The following is a 27,705-nucleotide window of genomic DNA, read 5'->3' as shown; positions in this document are numbered from 1 at the left end:
TCAAACCTCAAATCCATGGCAGATTTATTTGTATCCTAGCAAAACCCATGTTGATTAATTCAATTTGCAGATGTATATCTCTATTATTCAGTTCTTCACTGCAATGTGAATCTGAATTACTACACCATTAAAAGCAGAATTACAAACAAGGCACTTGAGAGAAGATTCTAATTGCTACAATACATTCTCAAGCCCAATGAAGTTATAGTAAAGATCTGTTAAGCTCATATCTATTCACAAGAGAAGGCTTCTTGAAAAGAAGTCAAAGATAACATATGCTTTTATCTTCAGGTACTGTGTTACAATCAAAAGAAAGATGAAAATGGAATTAAATTCCTGCCCTGATTCAATATATTTTGTTCTTCCACTGAGATTTCCTTGAATTACATACATAATTATGTATGTGTCATTATGAACTCATAGAAAACCAGTGGCTCTCTGCTTCATCAAAAATTATCTTGAAATGGAAGATACTGATTGATAAATGATTGTGCCATTTTTCCCCCAAGAAGAAATTCAAAACAGGATAAATTACTTGTTCTTCTTGACTTAGCTCATATTCCTAGGCTGTAACTTAGATAAATTACAGATCAACGTTCTAAGCATCTCAGCTAGAGCACAGTAATTTCCTCTGTAATGGCTTCAGAGCACGAAGTCCAGTGTATGCTATTACACTGTGTTGAACGGTTGTGTTTACAAATCAGAATCGCCCATAAACCATACGTGGCACGTATGGATGGCATCATTGGAGGCTTTTAAGAGACTGGACAGTGACTTGAGGGGCCCTTCCTGCTCTATGAGCTTGTTTGTTTTCTTGCAGATGTTTTCATTGCCCAAACTAGGTAACATCATCAGTGCTAGTCCTTCTCTGGAATGGTATAAACTTTCCTGCTGGTGCAGGAGGTTGAACCAGAAGACTTCCAAGGTCCCTCCCAACTCTGTTATTCTGCTCTGAACTGTCTGAATATTTTCCCTTGGGGAGGAAGGAGGGAAGAAATGTTGGGGAGGATCTTCACATGCTTAATGATTCAGTCATCATGAAATTTACTTCATTCAGTTTATTTCTTTCCTATTGACTGCCTCTCTTATCTCAGCCAATTGCTAATTTATTTATTTTTCAACATATAATTTGTTCTATGCCTATGCAGTTTAGATCGCATAGGTAAGAATCAAAAATAGCCATAACAAAACAATATAAACATTGCACAGGCATTTCTTTGCCAACAGGATAGTGTCACTGAAAAAAAATCCAGTTAATTCAAGGGGGAAACATAAAATACCGTTTCATTATTCAGAATGAAATCAAGAGCTACATATAACATAGTAAAATGTTATGTTGCAAAATGCCATTAGCACTGAATGCTTTGGCTGCCATACAGTAATAGGGTAACTGAGAACAGCCCAGCATATGGTTTTAACCAACTTTAGCTGATCACAAAAAACATAAGCAGCACAAGAGCTGATGAATACTTGGATGGAAAGTAATTACCTTACAGTCTAGGTGTCACATATTTTTAAAGAAACACATCCAGGAAGAAAGTGATGAAAAACAATATTCTTGTTACCAAGAAACCTATGTGGATGTACCCATGTAATAACCAGGAATAATTTTTATTTTTATTTTCATCAAAGGAGGAATGTTTTTAAGTTTTAGAAAAGACAAGAGAAAAAAGAAACATAGTTTAGCTGAAAACCCTTGTGCTTGGTAACTTTTACTGCTTTCTGGGTACCATATGCAGTTAATAATGTATACCTAATTTTAACTTAAATATATTTTCATGCAATATGCTCAAGATCTATGTTTTCTTTTAAAAAAAACTTTTTACAGTTTTAGTTTTTATTTTATTAAAACTCATTAACAAAGAACAGGAATTAGAAAATGAAAAAAATCGCCCCAGATATTTATTGGTTTAAGAGAAAAAAAATAGTACAAACAAGCACCTATTTAACAGGAGAAGAAACCCATAAGTGCTCTGTAAGCCTAAATGATCAATGAAGGTCCAGAACTACTATTTTATAAATAATTTGCTTATTTGTAAAGAACAAACATTGCCATATGAGATTGCCTACCTGAGTCTGGGGCCAGTAGGCTTTGAGAACAGCTTGTGTTCTAAATAGTATAAGTAGCTTGCTATCCTCGTCACTTAGGTGAAAAGCTTGCTCCAAAATCTGTAGCACTCTTATGCGAGGCCTCACTGGTAAAGAATCATCTCCACAGAAGGGCCTAAGCCAAGCCAACAAATCATCTGAAGACACCAGATTCTCGCTACAATGAAATCAAGATACACATCTGTTATTATTGGTTTTCATCTGATCGTATTCTATTAACAAATTCCATTCAGGTCCTTCTTGAATTAAGACAGTGGTCTCCAACTTTCCGGACAGAGGAGGGGGGGAGGGGATGTGGAATGGGACAACTTGCTGCAGCCAGCTCACTGCAACCAACTTGCTATGGCCAACTTGCCGTGGGACAACTCGACACAGCTAACTTACCATAGGACAACTCGCCACAGGAAAACTTAACATTTCAATTTAACTATTTAAAATAAATTTTAAAAAATATTTTAATTTTTAACATTTCATTCTGTCCCTCTTTTCCCTCCTTTCTTTAATGATTCTATTCCACCATGTCTTTGATATCAGTGTAACTCTTCTCCCACAGTGAGTTGTCCCATGGCGAGTTGGCTGTGGCAAGTGGTCTCACAGCAAGTTGGTTGTGGCAAGTTGCCAGTGGCGAATTGTCACAGACCTGAGGGGATGGTTCCATGTGAGCGGTGAGTGAGAATATGCAGAAATTAAACACTGAAGTAGTTAATCTAAAAACTCTCAATAGATAGAAGATATACTAGTATTTATTTTTAAATTATACTTAATATTTATTTATAAGGAGTTGGTAAATTAACTGAAAATTTGAGTTGAAAAAGCAGAATATCCTAATAGAAGCAAAGTATTTCCCAAAAACCAACTGATTCGTCAGGAAAAACCAAAGGCTGCCTGTTCAACATTTTTAGCAGATCTATTGTTACATACTATCAGATATTTGCATTACTGTATACTTTTGTTTTGCCAGTTTTGGGTGGTTTTAAAGAAATTCATTCCAAGGAAATTATTTTAACATCATCCTATGACAATTTTTTTTCATATAACACAATCTATTAACTATCGGTCAGCAAAATTAAATAGCATTCTGACTACTCAACCAAAGCAGATAGTGCATTTCTTGTCACTAGAGAAAATCTGTATTCTAATGCCTATTCGGTTCTTCAAACAACAATATTTGTATAGTCAAATGCCGAAAGCCACAGAATATAAAAAAGAGGTATCTGCAAATTTTCCTGATGAAAAAAACAGAAAACAAAACAAAATTGAATTTTTGAAGAAATAAAATGGATAATTAGAGTAAAAGAATGGAGAAAGGGCCATGGTAATTAAATTGTCTATATGAACATTTAGCTTCCTGCAAGGCCCCCTCATGTCTGTCTTTCTTTAAATGATTATTTATTCATTCAGAAAGCAAAACTCTGAAAGTTACTCCTGCCAAATTGTGACATTTTCTACCGGGACTCCCATTTGTTATGTTCTTGATTTAGTTCATTTCACAATGCTTCTTTCTAATCTGATTTAGATCATGTTGTTACCAACCTGTGATTCAAGGTATACTTGTGGGAGAAATCAAGAAATAGTCAGCTTGTTGATTTACGTTTATGTTTAGTACCAAAGTTTACAGTCAGCTTAGACTGCATCTCTACCCCTCCTCAAAAGTAACTGTATACTTGAAAAAGAAATTTGGGAGAAATTTATCTTCCATTCTCTTTCCTTCAAACATCTAGTTTACTTTTTGTTTTTTAGCTTTATACAATAAATCTGCCCTTAATTCTTCATTAGCATAAACTCTCTGGGACACAATCTTTATCTGAAAATAGGATGCAAATACAGTACTTAATCCATACTAGTACGCTGTGCAGGTGGCATGCTTTTTCCAACTGTTTTCCTAGATATGCTTCATACTATTGCCTTTAACCTGTTCAAACCTGGAACCAAGCCATACTGAGCAGAAAATAGTTTACTCTCTCCTGTCTTCAGCAATAACTCTTCGACAACATGAGGCACTGCTTCTTTTTAATATACTTTATTCGCCCACAAATCCTTTAGGAATAATCTTTTAATATCTTCCTTCTCAATTTTTTTTGAGAGGGAAGGATGTGGATCTGTCTTTAATTTAACCGTTCCTATTTTCTCCAAACAGCTGCTCTTATTCTCCTGTGCTAGAGTTAATCCACTTGAGTCTGATCAGTTCCTTCAAAGCGTCACATGAATAACAATATTGCAGCAGACTAAAGTTAAAAAGCATTTTCTGTTAATTTTAAAAGTACACAAGGAAGCAAATTAGAAAGGGAAGTTGGTAGAAATAATTTACAACATAATAACAACAGAGTAATAATAGTTTTGTTTGCTGACTACCAAAGTAAAAAACTGTGTTATTTCATTAAATAAGAAGCATCATAAGCTGTAATAGGTACAGGTAGCTTTTCTTGTTCTAACACACAGACTATATACTGAATGACATCTGTGATTTGAGGAAACACACAATCAAACAATCTTAATATGATGCTGTAGGATTTACAATATTCCAGTTATCAATACCACCACTGCCCATTTCAGACAACCACTGCCCATTTTACTAGCTCTAAAAGGCTATACATCTGTATTTGTATAAACAATGCTTGTTATATTCATTGATAATATTTCAACTTGACACTGTTTTTTTTAAAAATGAAAAGAAGCAGCAGGTAGCATGTGATTTATATTTGAAGCAATGCTGCTGTAGTCATTTTAACAAGACAGATAGGAACATAATACCAGCTAGAAGATACCAATTCAACCTGTCTGAAAGTGCCGAAATAATATAAGCTGACAGTTTAAGTTATCATTTCATAAAAACTTCAAAATTTATTTAGCCTATGTACTCTTTTTATATTTCATCTCTCAAAGAACTGGTGCTAAATTAGAAATGAGTTTTTGGAGGAAGTGACATTTGGAATGTAAATTAAAAAGCTGATAAATTAAAAAGAAAGCAGTTGAGGCCTTGGCTTCAAAAGTTAGGCAAGCTCATTTTTCAGATAACTGTATCTTTCTGAAGGGAACCATTTATATTGAGTTCCTACAACATCTGAAGGATACAAAGGTAAATAATGTTTCATGGAGTACAAGTCTAAGACCTTATCATAGTAATATTGGTATTTCAAAATTTATCTTCCTACTAGCATTATATATGGATTTGTGACTAGATTCATTGGGCTTTTCCCTGGGGAAGCTAACAGCATGTACAACAAACAGTGTAATGGTTCTTTTGAACTATATCTTGACGAGTTATAGCAGGATGGATGCAGGAGGTGACTATTTGAAAACATTTGCTGCCAGAGTACATACACAAAGTGGAAGTTTAAAGGATAGAGATCCATTGGTGGGTATGGAACTGTCTGATTCTATCAAAACATGGACAATCTAAGAAAGAAATGACAGCAAGGGAGAGAGAGAAAAAAAAAGAAGGAAAGAGAGAGAGAATAAAAAATGCTTGAGGAGTTTAAAAAAAAGTCCCAAACAGTGTTAGCAAAATAAGAAAGGATAGTAGAATGTATGTAGTGTGAAAAGAACAGATTCCTGACCCAAAAGCTACAAAGCTGCAGGTTTCTGAATAGGGCACAGAGCGGGAATCTGACATTAAACATACGGATGTGTGGAGAAAACATTTCAAATTTGATAGGAAATTAGTATGAACAACAAAACCAGAAAGCATCTCAAATCTGCTGACTATTTGCATGAGCAAAAAAATAGTTGAATGCAGCATACAAGATAGGAAACAAAAATAAAATATTTTTTGGCCTGGGTTACCAGTCCTGCTCATAAGCTGGTTGCATTTACTCTGCCCCCCACCTCCTTTCTGGTTTGGGAGATCCACAGAATCATTTCTAAACTGTCTGATTTAATCCAGGTTTTTCCAATTCATTCAAATTTGATGCATATTTTTATTTAGCAACTGTAATCAGGTTTCACATTACACCCTCAAAACTCTTACCCGTTTTCAGCACTTGTGTGGACAGCAGAGACCATGTCTTCCAATATCTGAAAATGATCTTTCTGAAAAGAATGCTGATCATCCCCTTCGCTGTCAAAATGAGTAAAACAGAAAGATGCTTATTTGGAATCAATGTTTCAGAAATCCCAAAGGCCTGCGTGTATAAACATTTGGTGCTGCTTATCAAAATAACAATTAGCCAGAAGATACGCAGACTGAGTTAATCATAATTTGGTTTGCTTAGTTTTGGTTCAGTGTGATATGAGAATCCAACCATTTGTGGATCCGCAAACAAATTATGGCTTAGTAAGCTGTATGAACCCATCTGAACTTGTCCAACAAATCCTGTTTAAACAACCCATGTTTTAGTGTTACTATGAACTCAACTTTCATAACTGGCTTTTATAACTGTCAGAATAGTTTTTTTAATAAGAAAATTAAGACACAAGATCCCCTCTAATTAACAACAAACTGCATTTGCCAGGAAAGTTGTCACATTAATCAGTATTAAGAAACACATTTATAAAGACCCTAATATGACGTGTACTGAAGTTGCTTTCTTGGTTCAAAATCTTGAATAATTAAGGATCTAAAAGGTTATTAAGGTTTGGTCTCCCAAGAGCCACAACAGTAATAACACTGAAATCTTCACAAGATTCTAGGCCTCAAATGTTAGGAATTTTTCTGGCAAAAAATACATTCAGAGTATAATTTTCTCATTTTAGGCACAGAAACAAGCTATAATAAGGTTTCTGAACTGCTTCTATTGCATAATTAACTAGGTTCTTGGGAAAAGGGAAAGATTCACAAGAATAGAACCTTTGCAAAGCAAGCGCAGATTTAAATATTACGATCCACTTAATAGTTCAATATTTCTGTATTCTATGCTTAATTTTACTAATTAATTTGTTACTTTCTATTACATAAGCTCTATTTCTGCATTCACTAATTGCAATAACTTATATGCACGTTTATCAATGTTTTAGAAACATTTGAAATTTCAGGCATTTCAATGTTGCAATATTTTCTCTTCTCCTTTTAAGATGCTGCCTGATTAATTTACCGCTCTGTGTATAAACTCGCATTGCTTGGCTATGTGAATAGAAAAGACCATTAAACGAAAAGGTAAGACTTGCTTGCTGTTAAAAAGAAAGTAATATATTTCAATTCACTCTTAAAAAAAGTATTATGTGAGAAGTATCTAGACTGTTAAGCGATTTTCATGTTAACATTCAGTCAAATAGTTAGAAGCCCATCAAATGGTTGATATACTTGTGGTCATGCCACAGCTAACTCCAGTTTATAATCTGAAAAATATAGCAAAAAGTACAACAAATAAACAGTTGGTATTGTTAATGAAGTGTGCGTTTTCATGGCTGCTATTTATTGATGAAACGACTTCTGGGGAAATGCTGTGTGAAAGACTGAATAGGTGCTGACATTTCTATTGCCTCCCTAATAATTGCCTCTCTGATAAGTATTCATAAACATCCAAATAATTTAAATGAGGAGAAGTGTTATCAACTGTCATCTACTTAGCCATTAGTGACTGGTTGTGGGCATCCTGCTCCATTAAATACAGTCAGTATATAAGGAAGTGACATCTGCTGCCAACTTGTTTCAGATTTGCTCTGAAAAAAACCAACACCACAGCTGGCAAAATATACCATATATTCACTGTCTTGCATGACATTATTCAGAGGTTCTTTTCACCAAATTTATTGTCATACAGTAAGGGAAAAAATATTTGATCCCCTGCTGATTTTGTACGTTTGCCCACTGACAATGAAATGATCGGTCTTTAATTTTAATGGTAGGTTTATTTTAACAGTGAGAGTGTCAGAATAACAACAAAAAATCTAGAAAAAGACATTCCAAAAAAGTTATACATTGATTTGCATTTTAATGAGTGCAATAAGTATTTGATCCCCTATCAACCAGCAAGATTTCTGGCTTCCAGGTGTCTTTTATACAGGTGACGAGCTGAGATCAGGAGCACTCTCTTAAAGGGAGAGGTCCTAATCTCAGCTTGTTACCTGTATAAAAGTCACCTGTCCACAGAAGCAATCAATCAATCAGATTCCAAACTCTCCACCAGGGCCAAGATCAAAGAGCTGTCCAAGGATGTCAGGGACAAGACTGTAGACCTATACAACAGTGGAATGGGCTACAAGAGTATTGCCAAGCAGCTTGGTGAGAAGGTGACAACGGTGTGATTATTCGCAAATGGAAGAAACACAAAATAACTGTCAATCTCCCTCAGTCTGGGGCTCCATGCAAGATCTCACCTAGTGGAGTTTCAGTGAAAAGATCTGTGGAGGGAGCTGAAGGTTCGAGCTGCCAAACGTCAGCCTCGAAACCTTAATGACTTGGAGAGGATCTGCAAAGAGGAGTGGGACAAAATCCCTCCTGAGATGTGTGCAAACCAACTACAAGAAATGTCTGACCTCTGTGATTGCCAACTAAGGTTTTGCCACCAGGTACTAAGTCTACTAAGTCTAAGTTTGACTTACCTCAAAGCAGCTATCACTCTGATTAGAGCTGTCTCAACAATATCCCTGGGTGAAAGTTCTAAATCTCCAACAGCAACATCCAGTAATGTTTTTATCATGCTCAAAGGTTGTCCATCTAAGCACATTGTTACAGCTTGTTCATGGATTCTTTTTTTTTCTGACCGGGATATATCGTATTGATAGCCATATTCTTGCAGTATTTTCTATAGGGGGAAACCATTTAAATGTAAGCAAGTTTAAGTCACAATAACTCAATATTTATTTCTGAAACCCAGATTTCATTGCTAATCTGGAAATAACCTTTTCAGAAACAATGAAAACAAAAAGCTTCAAATTTCATTCCAATAGATTATGACAGAAATCATTATTCCCACCACTGCACAAAGTGGTTTGAAGAATTAATCTCATAATGGTTACCTTAGGAATATTTATGGTATTATATTCTGTGTATATAAAAAAACATCCACAACTTCCTTTCCACCTTACTTTTAAAATTTTGATAATAATAAAAAAATTACCATCAAGCAAACTATTGCAGAGTCCAAAACTCTTAGCTGCCTAACTAGGCGGCCATTAAAGATAAGTGCAGGTAATCCTGCAAGAACCAATCTGGGACACATTGTCCTGGGACATGTATATTTGCCTTCATGGGTGATCCCCTTTTAATCACTCATTCAATGACCATTCAAACTTGAGAATGCTGAATGCTGCAATGGGGTTCTTGAAGTCTTGTCTATCACAGCACCCTGAGGGACACATCATCGTTATTTATTTAGTGTATGGCTGGTCACACACGGAATTAAAAGCACTTCATATTTACAAGTTAGAACAGTTAAAACATTTTTTTTAAAAAAAAGCAATTATAAAACCTAAGAGGAAAACAGAAATAACATTTCAGAGTTTAATTTCGAGTTTGGAGATCCAGTCAGTGGCTCCCGTTGTTACACAAAGGAAGTCCTTAAAATCTCCTGGGTATCTTCTATTAGTGAATTCCCTCACTATATGTTGGATGGTCTGTCAGGGAGCCCCGCAATCACATTGTGCTGAAGGTGTCTTTCCCCATTTATACAGAGAATCAGCACACACCCCATGAGTCGTTCTAATTCTATTGTATGTCACCCATATGTGTCGGGGTAGATTAAATCCTGGAGGTATACTATTAGGGTTAATATGCTCAGAAATATCTTGGGAGGTATAGCTACTCCATGCTTCCATCCACTTTTGTATAGTGCTCTGATGTTCGGCCTGCAGCTTAAGCGCTGTGAGGACTGGTGGATTTCTTGACTTTAATCGACATCTTAAGAGATCAGAGGTATAGGCATGAATGGGTAGAGAGGAGTTTAGCAGGATCTTACTATACTCCCAAATGAGAGCTTCTTGTCGTCGTAAGTGCGGGGGAAGTATGTGGCTAAGAACTGGTAGCCAGTGAATAGGTGTAGATTTTATGCACCCAGTAATTAATCTCATCGTGATTTGGGAGCTTGACAACCATCCTGGATTTCCAACCTTTGCAATGTCCTGCAGTCATGTAATCACAATATGCAACCTTCCCTGCTGGCTTCCCACAAGCAAAATCAACAGGGGAGCCGGCAGAAAGTTGAGAGCCACAATCACAAAGTCCTTGCTTAATGACCCTCGTAGTCCTCGTTTAAAGATGGTAACTAGGAACTGGCATTACTAAGCAATGCAGTCACATTATATTGAGCTTTATGACAGTGTCAGATGGTGATAGAAACTCTGGTCCCAATTACCATAGCTAAAGTGAGGAGTACCTTTACAAGTTTTAAAAAGAAATGAAAAACTGTGATTCTGTCACCTGAATTATTTTAGCGTGAAATTAAATCAGGCTACTATTATGGTATGTTGTACAGAGTGAAACAAAATTAAATGAAGGTGAATGGGAAAATGTATTTAAAAAAAAACAAATGCACAGAGTTTCTACTGTATATGATACAAAATCTTGATTTGGTTCTGCTGTTTTTCACTTACCTGGTCACTGGTTTTCAGGTAAGAAATAAAACTATGATTAAGGGTTTCCAGATGTGCAAGGGACTGCTGCAGATGATTCAAAACATCTTCGTAAGCGATTTGCCTGTGAGCCACACCTTCTGTGAGGTCCCCCTCAGAAGCCCTTTTCCCAGCTTTTTCAGCTGTATGTTTCATCAACTTTATGGCTTTCTTTGTCATCTCTACCCGGGAATCGACTGACAGCTGAGAAAAGATAATGCTCAATTCATCATAAATTGTCACTAGCATTTAGAGTACAAGTGATGCTTGAATGCACATGAATCGGGGGTAGGAACACATTGGTTAAAAGATTTCTTTCTTTTTTTTAATAAAGAAACAGAATGTGTTAAATATAACAGAACATGAGCAAGAGAAAAAATTGTTTCTGAAAAGAGCTTTTGCCTTCAAAGTCTAATCCCATGCTACTTCTCTTGAACAATTCCATTATCTAATTTTTAAAAAAAACATTTAAAAACACACAAAGACAAAACTATTCCTTCCTTATAATAGCCTGTAGAAATCTTAAAGTGTAAGACTTCATTCTTCAACTGGTTTGACAAATGCCTCTGAAACTATCAGTTGAAATATTCCACTTAAAATAGTATTTTGAGTTAAGAGCTGAAAAGGATTAACAAGTAAACAGGAAGGCAGTAGGATTTAGCAATCTCATTTTTTCTCCAAATGAGTTTTCAAGCACCTACATATTGGGATTTTCATAATATTAATATATTTGCTTGCTGCAGATTCCTCTACCTCAGATAATTAATAATTTCTCAGGCAAAAAAAAATTACGGTGTCTCAGTCAAGGAATTCTTCCAGATGACTTAAAAAAACCAGAAAGTTTTTCCTCACAGATTCACAGGTAAACTTTTACAATCCTGAAATCTCAATGTAAACCATCTAAGTTCATCACACAAGCCATGGTTTGTTTAGTCATGGTTATAATTAAGATGGATTCATATAACATACTAAGCCCTTAAGTATTCACCCAGAATATGGGTTACTGTAAAGTGTAAATTTAGTCATTATATCTATAGTGAATATCAATCTTTATTTTTTACAGTATTGTAGAGAAATGTATATAATCATCTTTATGTAAGTCCCTTGCTTGACATTTGCATTTCCTGTTTTTTCTGAAAGAATTCAGAAAACTATACTCTCCGAAACTGAGAGGAGTGTATTATTTATACATTATTCACAATTCAGCTAGAAAAAAAAATACCATTTTCCAAAAATAAGATCTACCCAGAAAATAAGCCCTAGCTTGATTTTTTTAGGGTTATGCCTAATATAAGCCCTACCCCAAAAATAAGCCTGGGGGTGTGTGAGGATGGCCAGCACAGGAGGCAGCAAGCGTGTGGGGCTGACAGTGTCTGACAGCAGTCACAGCCCGCACAGCGCAGGTAAGTCTGAGCACGGAGGCAGAGGCAGGGGGAGGCAGGCAATCCGGGAGGCTCGCACAGCTGCACCGGCATGTGATCTTGATGCGCCACCCACTCTATCCCACTGTCTCTCGACTTGCCTGCAACTGCACCTCCCACGAGCCGGGCAGCCCCACAGCACATCTGGATCACCTGTCTCCCCCTGCCTCTGTGCTCGGACTTACCTGTGCTGCACGGGGCTCCTGGACACCATCGGCCCACGCATGCTCACCGCCTTGTGCACACAACAGGCGGGTGGGGTGCCTGGACGCAACCTAGAATGTGACTCAGGACTAGCTTTAAACTAAGGGTGTCAAAATTAAGAGGACCCATTGCTACCCTTTTTTCCAAATTATTTTAAAACTGTAACTCTTTGCCCTGGTGGGAGGTATGTCATATATTCTTGAGTTATCCATTTCAGCAGGCCTCACAAAGTCACAAATTGCCTATCCCAGCCTTGCTAACCAAATCTGATCAAAATCCCTGTAATTCTCCTGATCCTTATCCTACTAATTTATTTAATTCCAAATTGGTAGCTTTCCTTATTGAGAGTTCCTGTCAGACAAAACAAAAAGAAAGAGATCATCTTCAAAACCTTTTATCACAGTTTTGTATAATGGCTCAATGCATTTTGCAGTTGCAATCCCTTTTCAAAAGCTCAGGCTGAAAATAGTTTGCAAGAAATCTCTATTCTTTTAAGTCCAATAGAGTTGCAATCAGGACTTTCAGTTGTTCACTACTCCACATACTGAGTAATAGTTTACCTTATTCTATTTACATTTGTCTATCTGCCTTACTTACGTTCTAAAAGTGTGTACTAATTTCTGCACTGAAATAACCAATTCTTTAATGAAAAAACAGACTGATTTTCTTCCCAAACAAATAATTCTTTTCGGTGTGCATATGCATGCATTTTCACAAATTCTCTTTCTGAATACTCTATTGTATTCAAAATGTAATTTATTGTACATATATACCAGTATATGCTATTTATACAAGTATTGCGTATTTCAGGCCCAGCTGGCAAAAGAAAACTCAGGACCATATTGGAAACATGTGGAAGAGGCCTTCATCCTGCAGTGGATAGACAATGGCTAGAATTATGATGCTATTTATATTATTTAATACTACATGTGTTTTAAGTTACAAGCACTATCACATGATTTTGCAGAATGCTATTGATGCCAAATACACCCACTTCTCATTTAGTGACAAAGTTCTATTCCAATGACTAGATTGTTAAGCACAATAGTTGCTAAGTTAACATGTGGCTTAGAGACAGAGAGAAATGCTATGAAGATTATTGGTTGCTGTTGTCTCAATTAGATAAAGTTCTCTTGTACAGTCACACCAGTGTAAATCTCAGTCTGGAATGTGTTGTTGCCAGGCGCAGAAATACCTTATCACTAAGGTCCATATGAAATTAAAGGAGTCCCTTTAATAATATAATATTGTTCATTAGGAAGCTAGTGCCAGTTAATTTAAGTTCTAACTGAACTTAAACTCAGTATTGTAGAAACAGATTAATTCCCAATCTGTTCTTTCCATTAGTCCTTTACACATAGTCCTCAACTTACAACAGTTCATTTAGTGACCATTCAAAGTTATAATGGCACAAAAAAAATGACTTATAATCGTTTTCACATTTACAACCACTGCAGTATCCCCCATGGTCATGTGATCAAAACTCAGATGTGTTGGCAACTGACTCATATTTATGACTGTTGCACTGTCCTGGGGGTCATGCCATCTCCTTTGTGACCTTCTGACAAGCAAAGTCAAAGGGGAAGCCAGATTCACTTAATAACTGTGTTATTAACTTAAGAGCTGCAGTGATTCACTTAACAACTGTGGCAAGAAAAGTCGTAAAATGGGGCGAAACTCACTTAATCAATGTCTCACTTGGCAACAGAAATTTTGGGCTCAATTGTGGTCGTCCGTCGAGGACTACCCGTACATCCTCTAGATCAGGACCCCTAAACCAGACATCCTTCAGATATATTGGAGCCTAGTTCCCATAAACCGAAAGCAATGTGGCTATTGGTTAGATGATGGAAGTTTGTCAGGGCTGTCTCAGATGCAGTTAAACCACGGGTGCAAGCGAATGGGTCAGATGTAGCAGTGACCAGCCTTGCTTTGAGGGACCCACATTAGAACTAAAAGCATAAAAGAACCATTGATAGATTCTGACTCTCACATAGGGATTTGGCCACCTACCACATGAGGGCCATTATCACAACACAGAGATCCAATGAGCAGAGAGTGGAGAGCGGTGCTAAGTTGCTTGGAAAAACTCCCTGTAATCAGGACTTCTTGAAAATACATTATTGCTCTTAAGTAGCCTAATTTTTTTTGTCAACTTGGATCGATCCAATCACTTCCATTACATGAGCCTCTCCTTGAGCACATTCAAGTGCTGGAATTATTTTAATGATAGTTTGTTTAGATACTTTCAATATATTTTCCTCTGTGCTTTGCCGAACTATTTAGAAAACCCAACTTTTGTCTCTGTCTGACACTTTTTAGACTAATAAAGGAAGTCATACACATAACGCTGTTGTAAAGTAATACTTACTTTGGTGACAGCCTTTGAAGAAAAAGTAATTTCATCCAGAAAATTGATAATATCTCCTGGGTAAAGTCTATCGAAGTATTTGGCACAAATGTCATAAGAATGCAGCCATTCAGATGGGGTTTCTGGAATCCTTTTAATCAGATGGGAATCCCCATTCCAGAAGAGTTTTTTAATCCAGGCAGCATAGACAGAGCTGGAAGAAAGCAACCTTCCATCTTTTCCTGGGATTTTAGAAACAAGCTTGGAAATAGGCAGAATATTTTGACTTGTGAGGACAGGATCCAAAGCTTCCAGAGGATTTGCATTTTCTTCTGTTAGTTTTTTATAATTAAGACCTATTAGCAGAAATATATGAGCAACAGCCCTTATGGATCAACAATGTAGAAACTGCAATAAATTGTGAAGCACTATTTATGGGTGTTGGGATCTATTACTAGTGCATAATTTTCATCATATCACAGTATACTTTCCTCCAATTTAGGGCACGGAATATTATGTTGTGCAAGGTTTTAATAGAGAAACAAGTAGGCAGAGAAAAAGAAGGAGGCATATCAAAGCCTCAAAGAAGACAATCATATAACTTCCCACCTCATGAGCTTTAAAGTTGTTACAGCAGAATAAAGTGATATAAATTTGCCACTCATACTACTACTCCTATACCAAAATTACACATTATAACATTCTTACCAGCCATCAATATGTTCAAAGGGCACTAAAAAGCATTTTCATGTGTATTAAATTTTGTGTTTAAAACACCTCTGGATGGAGGAGTTCACCTATGGTATAGATGTGGGTGAATTATGTTCTATTTAATCTTTCTTAGATGGCACATTCCTATACATGTTTGTTTAGAAATAAATCCCATGGGACATGTCTTGAATAAAAATGAACCATAACTTCAGTATATTTTTGTAAGTTTTTGCTAGAACTTGGAGCAGGCATGTGGGGAAATGGATGTTATCTAGGGCCAAAACTTCATTAAAACCACTTCATGACATCAGTTGTGCACCTCTCCTAAATCAGGGCTTTTCAACCTTTTCACCCATTGTACCACTTTTAGGATATGGCAACATTTGAGTATCACGTCACCTAGCAAGGTGTCACAAACTTGACCAAAAAAAAGAAAAAAGTAAAAAAGTGATGAAGTACAGGTAGTCCTCAACTTACAACAGTTTACTTAGTGACTGTTCGAAGTTACAATGGCACTGAAAAAAGTGCCCCCCAAGCCACAGCCGAGCAAAACACCTGCCTTGCCTGCCCAGCGGCGTTCCTCCTCCTGTCTGAGGTTTTCATTGTTGTGAGCATTTCTGTTGAGGATTGGGGTGGGGTGGGGGTGGGTGTTTGGTTTTTATTCCCCCTCCCGTCTGCTGCAGCAGGTTTTGGTCACTTCACATGACCCTGGGACACTGTGACCATCATAAATCAGTTGCCAAGCATCTGAATGTAAATCACAAGACCCTGGAGATGCTGCAACATTCCAGCTGATCGACACTTCTTCTGGGCTCAGCAGAAGCGCCAGGATCAGCGCCGAGCTCCAGCTGGAACCTGGTGCTGATCCTGGCGTTTCCGCTGAGCCCTGACAGCCCTGCAGCTCCAGCTGTCTCTTGCTCAGGCTTGTGCGGTGCTGCCATTGGTTCAGCTCATTCCCCTCCCCCGCTACCACTTTTCTAGTATGGTCACGTACCACCTGCCGGGTGCCAATGTACCCCAGGTGGTACCCCGTACCATTGGTTGAAAAGCCCTGTCCTAAATGTCGCCCATTTCAACAGGAATGATGTGAGCAGCCATGATTTTCTAAACTCTCTTCACATTATTTCATTATTTATTTTCCCCAATGGGAAAAATATGCATTGGACAGGAAGAAAGAATCAAGATTTGACTATGTCTTCTCTGGTTGATAGTCCTCTGGCCTGATCTTTTCTCAGCTAAAAAAACAAAAACAAACCATAGGTGGAGTGCATCCTGCAATCCATCTGCAATGGGAAAAAGCAGGTTGGGTAAAGTGGATCTTCTATTGCCTCACTGTTTGTACCTGAAAGGTACAGATTACAAAAAAAAAAAAAGATTTTGCTCCCCATCATATTGGACAGGTCAGTCTAATAGGGTAGAATAGCCCAGAGAGTTTTAAAGCAGCAGCTCCCAGCCTTTTCTATGTATAGGCAACTAAACTAAAAAAAAACAAACAAAAAAACGTCAAAGGTTATATGCAACAACACCGGCAGTGCCATTATGCATATGATTACTGCACTGTTTCTGGGACCATTTTTTTTTTAAAAAAAAATAAGAATAACAGAAAAAATGACAAAACCATTTTTTGAGAAATGGTAGTCGGCATTAAAGTCTTGGGATATCAGTCTAATGCTCAAACTGAGGCAGTAGATGCTATCTCAATATAAAATATACATTTTAACCCATATATAATATGAATCAAGTCAACCTATGTAGTATTACCATGAATTTAAGATAATATTTCCCCATAGGAAGACTAGATTATTAAAAAAATATACAAGAATCTTGTCCATTTCCCATTTTCCTCCCTAATCTGTTCTATCAAGATGGCCAATCATGGTGCTTTCTATCTATCTATCTATCTATCTATCTATCTATCTATCTATCTATCTATCTATCTATCTATCTATCCATCCATCCATCCATCCATCCATGAACATCAGTGTTTGTGTTCATCTGCAAGAAGCCATCACTGTAAAGCACAAAGCCATGACAAAAATATTATCAATCAGTATCAATTACCAGTCTGTAAAGTAATGTATATTAATCACCAAATTAATTGATCTCCACATGCAGCTTTCTTTCTCTGATACTCACAAACTAATCTCAGGCAGAAACAAGCAACTACACAGAAGATTAAATTCATCAAATAAGTGCTGAACTGCAGCCTAATCTTTAAAGACATCCAGCTTTGCTAAGCAGTTATGAATATTAACACCTTGTACCTGGGGCAACCGCCTTGAATTTTTTCAGTAGTCGTATGTGAGTTTCAAGTTTGATGGTATCTTTCACAAATTCAGAACAAGCACAGTTCTCAAGAAGTGTGAAATAGTAGAGCAAGCGCTGGTGATCCTTTCCTTCAATGATAGGATATACATATTTGGTCATATGCTCATGAAAGGCTTTGGGAACAGTTTTCAGAGTCTCAAATAGAGCAAGATTTTTTGCCCGGTCTTCTATTGCAGCTGTGGACAAACTGCATGGAAAGCAAAAGAAAATGTAATAAATAAAACCACCCACTTAATCAATTTATCAATTTAATTTTTGCTAAATACTGGATGATGTTATCCATATTAAGTATGAAAAGATTTTCAAAAAGAGAGCTTCTTTCAATAAAATCCTAAGCTATCATCTGCAAACCAGTTGTTTAGCTCATAAGCACAATTATTCAGTTCTAAAAACTCAGCAATTTCGTGAAGGACGTAATTAAAAAAAATCCAAATATTTAAACACGATGCTCTAATAATTTAATAATTATAAGCTTTTATTTTTAATTTAGAACAGTAGTACTACATAGCAAGAAAAAATAAATAAAAGAAACAATGAAAATGGTGCAAGACAACATTTATTAAAATTAATTTTGATTTTAAGCAATAGAAACAAGAAAAAACCCTAAATATAATTTCTTGCTTTGGTAAGGATTTTGTCCATGAATCAAAATTGTGTGCTTTTCTAATAATGCTGCACTTTAAGGTAGAATAGAACAGAACAGAATGGAATGGAATAGAATAATCAGAGTTGGAAGGGACCTTGACGCCTACTTAAGCAAGAGACCTTATACCATTTCAGAGATGTGGCTGTCATGTCTCTTCTTAAAAGCCTCCAGCAATGGAGCACCCACAACTTCTGAAGGCAAGCTGTTCCACTGGTTCATTGTTCTCACTGTCAGAAAGTTTCTTCTTAATTCCAGATTGGATTTCTCTTTGATTAATTTCCATCCATTGTTTCTTGTCTTGCCTTTGGGTGCTTTGGAAAATAGGTTGACCCCCCCACACACACTTTCTTTGTGGCAGTTCTTCAAATATTGGAATACTGCTATAATGTCTTCCCCGTTTCTTTTTTTCACTAGACTAGCCATACCCCATTCCTGCAACTGTTTTTATATGTTTATATCTCCAGTCCCCTAATCATCTTTGTTGCTCTTCTCTGCACTTTTTCCAAAGTCTCAACATCTTTTTTTATAATGTAGTGACCAAAACTGGATGCAGTATTCCAGATATGGTCTTGCTAAGGCTTTGTAAAGCGGTACTACTACTTCACGTGATCTTGATTCAGTATAATGGTATAAGAAATATTCAGTATAATAACAGTATAATAGGACTGTTTTCCTTTTGCTTTTATCCCTACTTCATTTAGGCTTCTACTTGTACTTTTAAGAAGTACCATCTGTTTCCACTCACTATCTGCTTCCATGCCTCATAGCCCCCTGGTCAAAGGTGAATCACTTAAGTATTCATCCAGGTCCATGTTATTAGATGGCTTTCTTACTGATGTAAAATTGGTTCAACATTCAGCAGGCTTCTTTTTATCTAAGCCAGGTGGTTGCTTAGCAACGTGTACATGCTGCTGTAGCTAAATTTCTCCTGAAATTATATGCAACAGCAATAGGACCTATATATTAACTAATGATTTTCTAAAGATACTGAAAATTAAGCACTCAGCCAATTTGCCTGTAGCTTTCTACTTTGTGTCATTGCAAAGGGAACTTACATATCAGTGCAATGAAGAATGAGGTAAGGACAGACAAACACAGACTGGATTCAGACCTACTAACCTATACAGTAGTTTGCCAACAATTTTTAAGATTTTTATCCTGCCATTTTTTCCATATGCAACTCCAGGTGGCAAACATACCAACAGTCCTTCTTCTTCCTATAACTGGGTTCTCATCTCACACGAAGGCAATTTTTACAAGCTATATATCTATATAGCTTGTAAATATATAGATATAGCTATATAAATTGTTAACCAAGGCACATTGCAAATAGGTCTGATATGAAAACTTTGTCATGATCTATTTTTCCTTCCCTTAAAATTCCAGGTGTAAAGAACAAATAGTTTCAAGAGAAGGAAGAAAGGTTACTGAACAACGTGTCAGAAAGAAATATCAGAAATATCTGATCTCTACGTTTTAAGACTGTAGATCTCACCAGGCTTTGCCATTATGATGGTAACTTAAGATAGGAAAGCTGGACACTTACAACATATGGAAGGCACCAGGTTGTGTACTCTAACGTGAAACGGATGATGTTTAATTTTTATCATTTCATTTTTATAAAATCACTTAAAAGGCACATTCACAACATTGTAATATTAATAACAAAGCTAGTATACAATTCAAGCAGATAAGCAAGCACCCTAACACATAATATTCCATGACCTCTTGTGACCTACTTTCAAAGTTCTGATGGTGCCCTCCCAGTTTATATAGCGTATATAATCCCACTGTACATCGGTTATATAAATCTCCCCCACGATTATATTTTGGGTGCTTGGTAACCACCCCGCATTTACAGCTATTTGCAGCACCCACAGCCAAGTAACCATAATTTATGAAGATTCTGGCTGGAAACCCCAGCATTTACTTTCATTTCTAGCAGAAAACACCCATTGGGTAAAATGGATTTGTTTCATGACCACAGCAAAACAGTTGTAAAATTGGGCATGGTCACATGATGACCCAGTTATCAATTGGCACAACTTATAACTGTAATTCTGGGCTGAGTTATGGTTGTAAGTCCAGGACTACTATTATTCATTAAATAAGAAGAAAAAATGCATATACAATGCATGTGTATTTCTATATATGATAAATGGGTTTCTTAACTATTCAAAAACAATTAATCTGGTGTTCTTCTTTTCTAGCAGTCGTACTTGTATATTTTGAATCGCTGCCTTGCTGCATGACCCACTTGTGCTACGGTTGCAGATGATGGGTAGATGGCTTGACATTGTCCCATAGAGTTCTATGATACAAAGCAGCATTCTTGCTTTTTTAAGTACTGGTAAGTCATCCAGGTCCTGAGGCAGTAAGCATCCCCAAACCATGACACTTCCATATGCATACTTGACAATGAATATGAGGCTCTTACAGTAAAATGTGGTGTTTTACTCGAATAACACAAAAGTAGATCTAACAACACCAATGTAGCTTGAAAATTTCCAAGTTTGAGTCATTTGTCCAGCGAGGCCTGAATGTTCAGCTACGTCTTTTTTTTAGTAAAGTTAACATCAGCATCAATCTTCTTCTTAGTAAGCAGATTCTTCTGTCTTGTAACTCTCCTATCAATCTCACTTTTACCACACTTTTCTGAAGATGGACTCGGGGAAGAGAGGCCCATAGATCACTGGATGTTATTTTCAGGTTCTTGTGATTTTTCTGGGTAACTTTATACTCTGCTCTTGAGTTATTTTGTCAAGTTTCTGACTGTGGAGTGATAAAGTCCCAGAGCTTTAAAAATGGATTTGGAACCTACTCCTGACTGATAAAACATATTTTTAAAATAAAAATTGGAGGACTTTAGAAATTTATTTTATGTGATTATGCTGTGTCTCTTAAATTGTAATAAAACCAGACAAAGTTTGTGAAATTTATATAGGACATATTAGCCTTAAATGCCTAATAAAATATTCTTACGAGTGGCCCTAGTACACTGAAATTGCATGTTAGTTTGTTTATGAAAAATACGGAACAAGTGTTAAGCATTTATTCAGACTCTTTCCACATGTCAATAGGAGCCACATGAAACTCTAACGTTCAAAGAACGCAAACATTCAGAAAACCCAAAAGGATTTGAATATTTCTGCACAAAACTATAGATACTGTCTCAGCTAATGAGGTTGAGAATGTTCACTTGAGTGCCACCTTCTGGATACTTGCCATTAAAATAAATGAAACAGACTTCTATACTTACCCGCTGTCGCTGAAGAGAAATTCCAAGTGTGTCATATGAACTTCCCAGAATGGGACGTTATAACGCTGAGCCAAGGAGAGAGCTATACTGTACACATTTTCTTCAAGTGTTCTGGTTAATGAGAAGTCACAATACACATGTGGGGAAAAAAGAAGTTTAATAGCTATTAAATAAAAAAAAACCAGTTGGAATAATATAATAATAATAATAATAATAATAATAATAATAATAATAATAATAATAATAATAATAATAATAATAATAATAATAATAATAAATAATAATAATAATAATAATAATAATAATAATAATAATAATTAATAATAATAATAATAATAATAATAATAATAATAATAATAATAATAATACAGAACAGTGTCTGTAGGATCTATTCCTCTAAGCCAGGGTATTTCAAATTATCCATGGAACCCTAAGTTCCATGAGGGACTCAGGTCCCCCCTCCCACAGTCCCAAAAGTTAACTTGAACACAGCCAATTTTCCATTGCTGGAGCTTTGCCTCTTGGTTCAGAGGTTTCCCTTAAATAATGAGTTCTATGGCCTGGAAAAGTTGAAACATCCTGCTGCAATCAAATTCTTCAGAAACTAAACTTTCATCCCTTTTTATTTTCCCCTAAAAAAAAATACTATAAAACATATTGCTCACAAGAAAAGGAGTAGATTTTTTTTTAAAAAAATGGATGAAAGCGTTATTCACATTTCAGTATTTTTTTTATTAATGTGAAATCAGCAGCGGCTATAGTTTGGAATCCCAGGAACATTATTTATGTATCTGAAGTCAAGCAAAAAGACTTTCATTAGATATAAAACTTCTCAAGCTGCAGTATGCATTACTAGTAGGGATTAACTAACTCCCACTCTCCTGGGCAGAAACAAGCATTTTCTCTTCACACCCTTATAATTCTTGTTCTTGATGTTGACAGTAAAAAAAAGCTGAAGAAGATAAAAGATAAAAAGTCTGACCAAGCCTCTGAAAAGCCGTCCTAACTGCATACATTTATTTGGGCAAGTTGAATATCATACAGGAGCACACAGTTGCAAGAAAAAGTATGTGAACCCTTTGGGATTACGTGGAGTTTTGCATGAATTGGCCATAAAATGCGCTCTAAACGTCATGTAAGTCACAACAATAGAAAAACACAGTCTGCTTAAAATAATACTACACAAACATTAGCTGTTGTCATGTTTTAACATGTAAACATTCACAGTGCAGGGTGGAAAAAGTATGTGAACCCCTAGCCTAATGACTTCTCCAAGAGCTAATTGGAGTGAGCCAACCTTGACTCCAATCAGTGTGATATTGGATGTGTTGCTGACAGCTGTCCTGCCCTTTAAAAACACACACCTGTTTTGGGTTTACTGGTCTCAAGAAGCACTGTCTGATGTGAACCATGCCTCCCAGAAAAGAACTCTCAGAAGACCTACGATCAAGAATTGTTGACTTGCATGAAGCTGGAAAGGGTTACAAAAGTATCTCCAAAAGTCTTGATGTTCATGTATCCACGGTAAGACAGACTGTCTACAAGTGGAGAAAGTTTAGCACTGTTGCTACTCTCCCTAGGCGTGGTCGTCCTGTAAAAATGACTGCAAGAGCACAGCACATAATGCTTAATGAGGTAAAGAAGAATCCTAGAGTGTCGGCCAAAGACCTACAGAAATCTCTGGCACATGCTAACATTTTTGTTGACACATCTACAATAAGGAAAACATTAAACAAGAATGGAGTACATGGGAGGACACCACGGAGGAAGCCATTGCTGTCCAAAAAAATTGTTGCAGCAAGTTTGAAGTTTGCAAAAGAGCACTTGGATGTGGCAAAATATACTGTGGACAGATGAAACCAAAATTGAGTTGTTTGGGAAAAACACACAACACTATGTGTGGAGAAAAAAAGGCACAGCACACCAACATCCAAACCTCATCCCCACTGTAAAACATGGCGGAGGGAGCATCATGGTTTGGGGCTGCTTTGCTGCCTCAGGGCCTGGACAGATTGTTGTCATTGATGGGAAAATGAATTCCAGAGTTTATCAGGACATTTTGCAGGAAAACGTACGACCATCTGTCTGCCAACTGAAGCTCTGCAGAGGATGGGTGATGCAACAGGACAATGACCCAAAGCATACAAGTAATTCAACAAAACAATGGCTTCAACAGAACAGAATACGCCTTCTGGAGTGGCCCAGTCAGAGTCCTGACCTCAACCCGATTGAAATGCTGTGGCATGACTTTAAGAGAACGATTCACACCAGACATCCCAAGAATATTGCTACACTGAAACAGTTTTGTGAAGAGGAGTGATCCAAAATTACTCCAGATCGTTGTGCAGGTCTGATCTGCAACTACAGGAAACGTTTGGTTGAGGTTATTGCTGCCAAAGGAGGGTCAGCCAGTTATTAAGTCCAAAGGTTCATATACTTTTTCCACCCTGCACTGTGAATGTTTCCATCTTATGTTCAATTAAAACATGACAACAGCTTATGTTTGTGTAGTATTATTTTAAGCAGACTGTGTTTTTCTATTGTTGTGACTTACATGACGTTTAGAGCGCATTTTATGGCCAATTCATGCAAAACTCCACGTAATCCCAAAGGGTTCACATATTTTTTCTTGCAACTGTATATGACTTGTAGCAAAGCATTTAGAGGATTACTAATAGGTCCAAGAGCTGCATATTTTGCTAATGAAATTTGAAATCAAGGAAGCGCTTTCATTAATGGGGAATTTACATCCTCACAAGTATCTGTACATATGGATCTGAGATAGCAATCCATAATCCCTTGAAGATAATGTGAAGGTTCTGATATTGTACTCTGAAGCAAACAAGATAAATAATTTTATAAGGTTTATATTCAAGGAGCTTTTATTACCAAGTCTCAGAAACATCAAAGATTCAATCAAAGCAGCTGCATTTTATTTCTCCATATATACATATAGTCCTTGCATTGCAATGGCAATTGAGACCAAACTTTCCATCACTAAGCAATGCAGTCATAAAATGCAACATCACGTCTGTATTGCTTAGCAACAGCAATCCCAGCTGTTCAGGTTGCTGTGATAACCTCAGGACTGTGTGGGTCATAGTACACAAGTGCCAAGGTTCATTTGGAAGATACTACAGACAGGTGCTTCTGAGCATAGACAAGCTGGCAGAGGCTACAGGTGGGAATCTCTGTTTGGGCAGGCGCTTTTGATCATGGACAAGCCAGCAGGCACTTCTGAACCTAAGCAAGCCTGGCAAGGACCAAAGGAAGGTGCTATGGAATGAATGAACCTTTATTGTCAAAGTATAACCATGTATACACTGAGATTGGCTGAGCCTCCCTTCGTGCCCCCCCCCACTACCACAACTCACAGTGACAACAAACCCACCATCTTGTTACACCATGTGAACTAACTGCACAACACACCGCCCTCGCAAGTCATGGGCGGGCACGGGAGGGCATGAAGGTGCTGTGGAGTACAACACTCCTGTAATCTCTTATTCCGTACTGGGGTTCTTTGAGAAAAAATTAGTGGAAATGAATTATGGGAACAACTTCAAATCTTCCCTGCTGGCTTCTCCATTGACTTTGCTTATGGGAACCTGGCCGGAAAAGTTGCAGATGGTGATCATGTGACCACAGCTTGAGTATGACATCATAATTGCAAGCTGGGCACCTAGTACCTGAATAACAATTAAATGATTGCAGGGTTGCTGCAGCAGCCACAACTTCACAGTCTGGTCATAAGTCCTTTTCATTCAGTGCTGTTATAATTCTGAACAATCGCTGAGCGAGTGGTCATAATTCGACAACTACCTCTATTATGTGTCAAGTATATATTCATATTCCAGATCCACACAATAAGCCATCTTAGAAAATATGATCTAATCTCCTCTTCTGCAAAAGGTGTCCCTAGAGAAGGATTTCATGATTGCCACGCAGACTTCCTAATACATGGTTTGGCAATTAAAGCTACCATATGTGGTTTTGTGTTTTAATCTACTTCAATAGTGAAAATGATGCTATGAAAAGCAAAATATAGATGAGAATAACGAACACCATGATGTCACTGATGGTTATCCTGTGATGGTGAACTGTATGGCATGTGCTTAGAGATAGTACATTAAGCATTCACAGGATTGCAGTTACTGTTCATGTTCATGATTTAGCATAATAGCAAATTAAAGTACAATGAACCTTTTCCTAATATAAGTAACCTCCTGATCCTCACCATAATTGAAGTGGCAGCATTCAACCATAAATAAAAAGAATAAATAGAGAAAATTACCAATACATTTCACCCTTTCTGGTACCTATATAGACTGGAGTCTTTCTTCTCCTTTGTAAAATGTGGTATACATTGCATTAACAATTGCATGTTTTTATTACACATTTTAAAAATACCACTAGATCAGACATGTCAAACTCGCAACGTCATGTGACGTCGCGCGACATATCACGACTTTTCCCCCATTGCCGGCAATGGGGTGGGCACCGTTTCTTCGTGACGCATACGGCCCGCAGGCCGGCAGTTTGACACCCCTGCACTAGATAATCCAACACCTTTTTAATGGAAATAAACAAAACTGCAATAATAGTATAAGTAATATCACTATTATTAATAAGTCATTAAACTGACTTTTACTGGCATTTTTATTATTGTTATTAAGAGCCGTGGTGGTGCAGAGGTTAGAATCCAGTATTGCAGGCTAACTCACTGTCCACTGCCAGAAGTTCGATTCTTCCTCACTGGCTCAAGATTGATTCAGCCTTCCATCCTTTCGAGGGCAGTAAAATGAGGACCCAGATTGTTGGGGGGAGCAATTATGCTGACTCTGTAAACCTCTTAGAGAGCACTGTAAAGCGCTGTGAAGCGGTATATAAGTCTAAGTGTTATTGTTATTACTATGCGATGAAAGTTGTACACTGGCTTTGCTGGTTGTTGTTAGCAATTCTTGGTAGACTTTGGCTAATGACTGGGTTGTTGTATGGCTTTTTATATTGATTTATACATGTTACTCTATTCTTTCTTTGTTTTTTATATAACTTAAAGTGTTGTGAAGCCACCCAGAGTCATGGATTTGAGATGGGTAGCTATATAAATTGAAATAATAAATAAGTAATAATAATACAAAATCTCTTGACTACAGTAAGTGCAGCTGAAAATATAGATTCAGGTTTGCATTTTACATATGGCAGGTTAAAAGATATACAAAGCAGACACCACTTACTCTGCCAAACCTAATATGGTTTCCCTCTTGTATTGACCATCTGCTGTAAACCTTTGGACATCCACTCCTTTGCCAAGCCCTTGAAGAATTTGAGCCTGGGTGAAATCCAAGAGTCGTTCATTATAGTACTGAAGATGTTTAATCAGAACTGCTATTTCTTCTGGCCAGTCCGCACAGCTGGAGTTGGTAACATGCTTTGTGACCATCTGAATTAAATCTTTGGGGTCAGCCTGTAGAATTAATTCACAACACACTGAGATTTACATTTATCCAATTAAACATGGTTGAATGTTATGATGACATTTTTAATTGTCTTCAAAATATGGGGGCACATGCAGCATGCAGGTGGGGGGAAAATCATACCTTCATACCTTTTAATAATTTCCAAACAAAAGCAAGACAGAAAGCTGGCAAATAAAAAAAAATCCTTCTCTTCAAAACACACTACTAGTAGCAACAATCAAAAACTATTTTGCAGATTCTTCCGCTAGCAAACGTTTGTACTATATGCTTTTCTTAAATTACAATTGATCACAAAAACTGACAGGGAATAATGTATTCTTTCTTAAGTAGGGGAGCCCTCAAACTCTTAAAGGTTGTTCTAATACCAAAATCCTTAAACATACTGATTTAAAATGTAAGAGTTCTGGTACCCTCAGAACTGACAAAAAAGCTTGAACATTTCTTTCAATTTTTCCAGGAAATAAAAGTGATCAGTGAATTCTTTTTCTTTTCAAAGATCAAAATATAGAAGTTTCTTTCAAAACTCCACGTCATTTTATTTTAAAGTAGGCAGCTTTATCTCTTTATAAGGAACTATTCCAAGTACAAATGTTCAGTTTTTCAAAGATAAATAAAATGTATTTTTCATTCTTAATTCACAAGTCACCAATTTAAAATAAAAATAAAATAAATAAAAATTTGCAAACAAAGATTTAGATTTTACCTCTGGATGG

At 36.8% G+C, this 27,705-nt stretch overlaps 1 protein-coding gene across 2 annotated transcripts in view; it reads right to left on the bottom strand.

Moving 5' to 3' along the window:
- NBAS (NBAS subunit of NRZ tethering complex) overlaps nt 1-27,705 on the bottom strand; it is a 178,954-nt gene that overhangs the window by 26,326 nt on the left and 124,923 nt on the right. For both annotated transcript variants that reach the window (XM_081317067.1, XM_081317068.1), the window contains exons 41-48: nt 26,750-26,979; nt 21,516-21,626; nt 17,547-17,797; nt 14,593-14,927; nt 10,579-10,800; nt 8,590-8,792; nt 6,077-6,166; nt 2,071-2,266 (exon numbers count right to left, since the gene is read on the bottom strand). In XM_081317067.1, the coding sequence (XP_081173193.1) occupies nt 2,071-2,266; nt 6,077-6,166; nt 8,590-8,792; nt 10,579-10,800; nt 14,593-14,927; nt 17,547-17,797; nt 21,516-21,626; nt 26,750-26,979 (1,638 nt within the window). The remainder of the gene's footprint in view (nt 1-2,070; nt 2,267-6,076; nt 6,167-8,589; nt 8,793-10,578; nt 10,801-14,592; nt 14,928-17,546; nt 17,798-21,515; nt 21,627-26,749; nt 26,980-27,705) is intronic.

This window comes from Vipera berus, assembly GCF_964194415.1.
Source record: "Vipera berus genome assembly, chromosome: 1".
Taxonomy (NCBI): domain Eukaryota; kingdom Metazoa; phylum Chordata; class Lepidosauria; order Squamata; family Viperidae; genus Vipera; species Vipera berus.
Note: the sequence above shows the minus strand (reverse complement) of the source record. Positions and strands in the feature narration are given on the sequence as shown.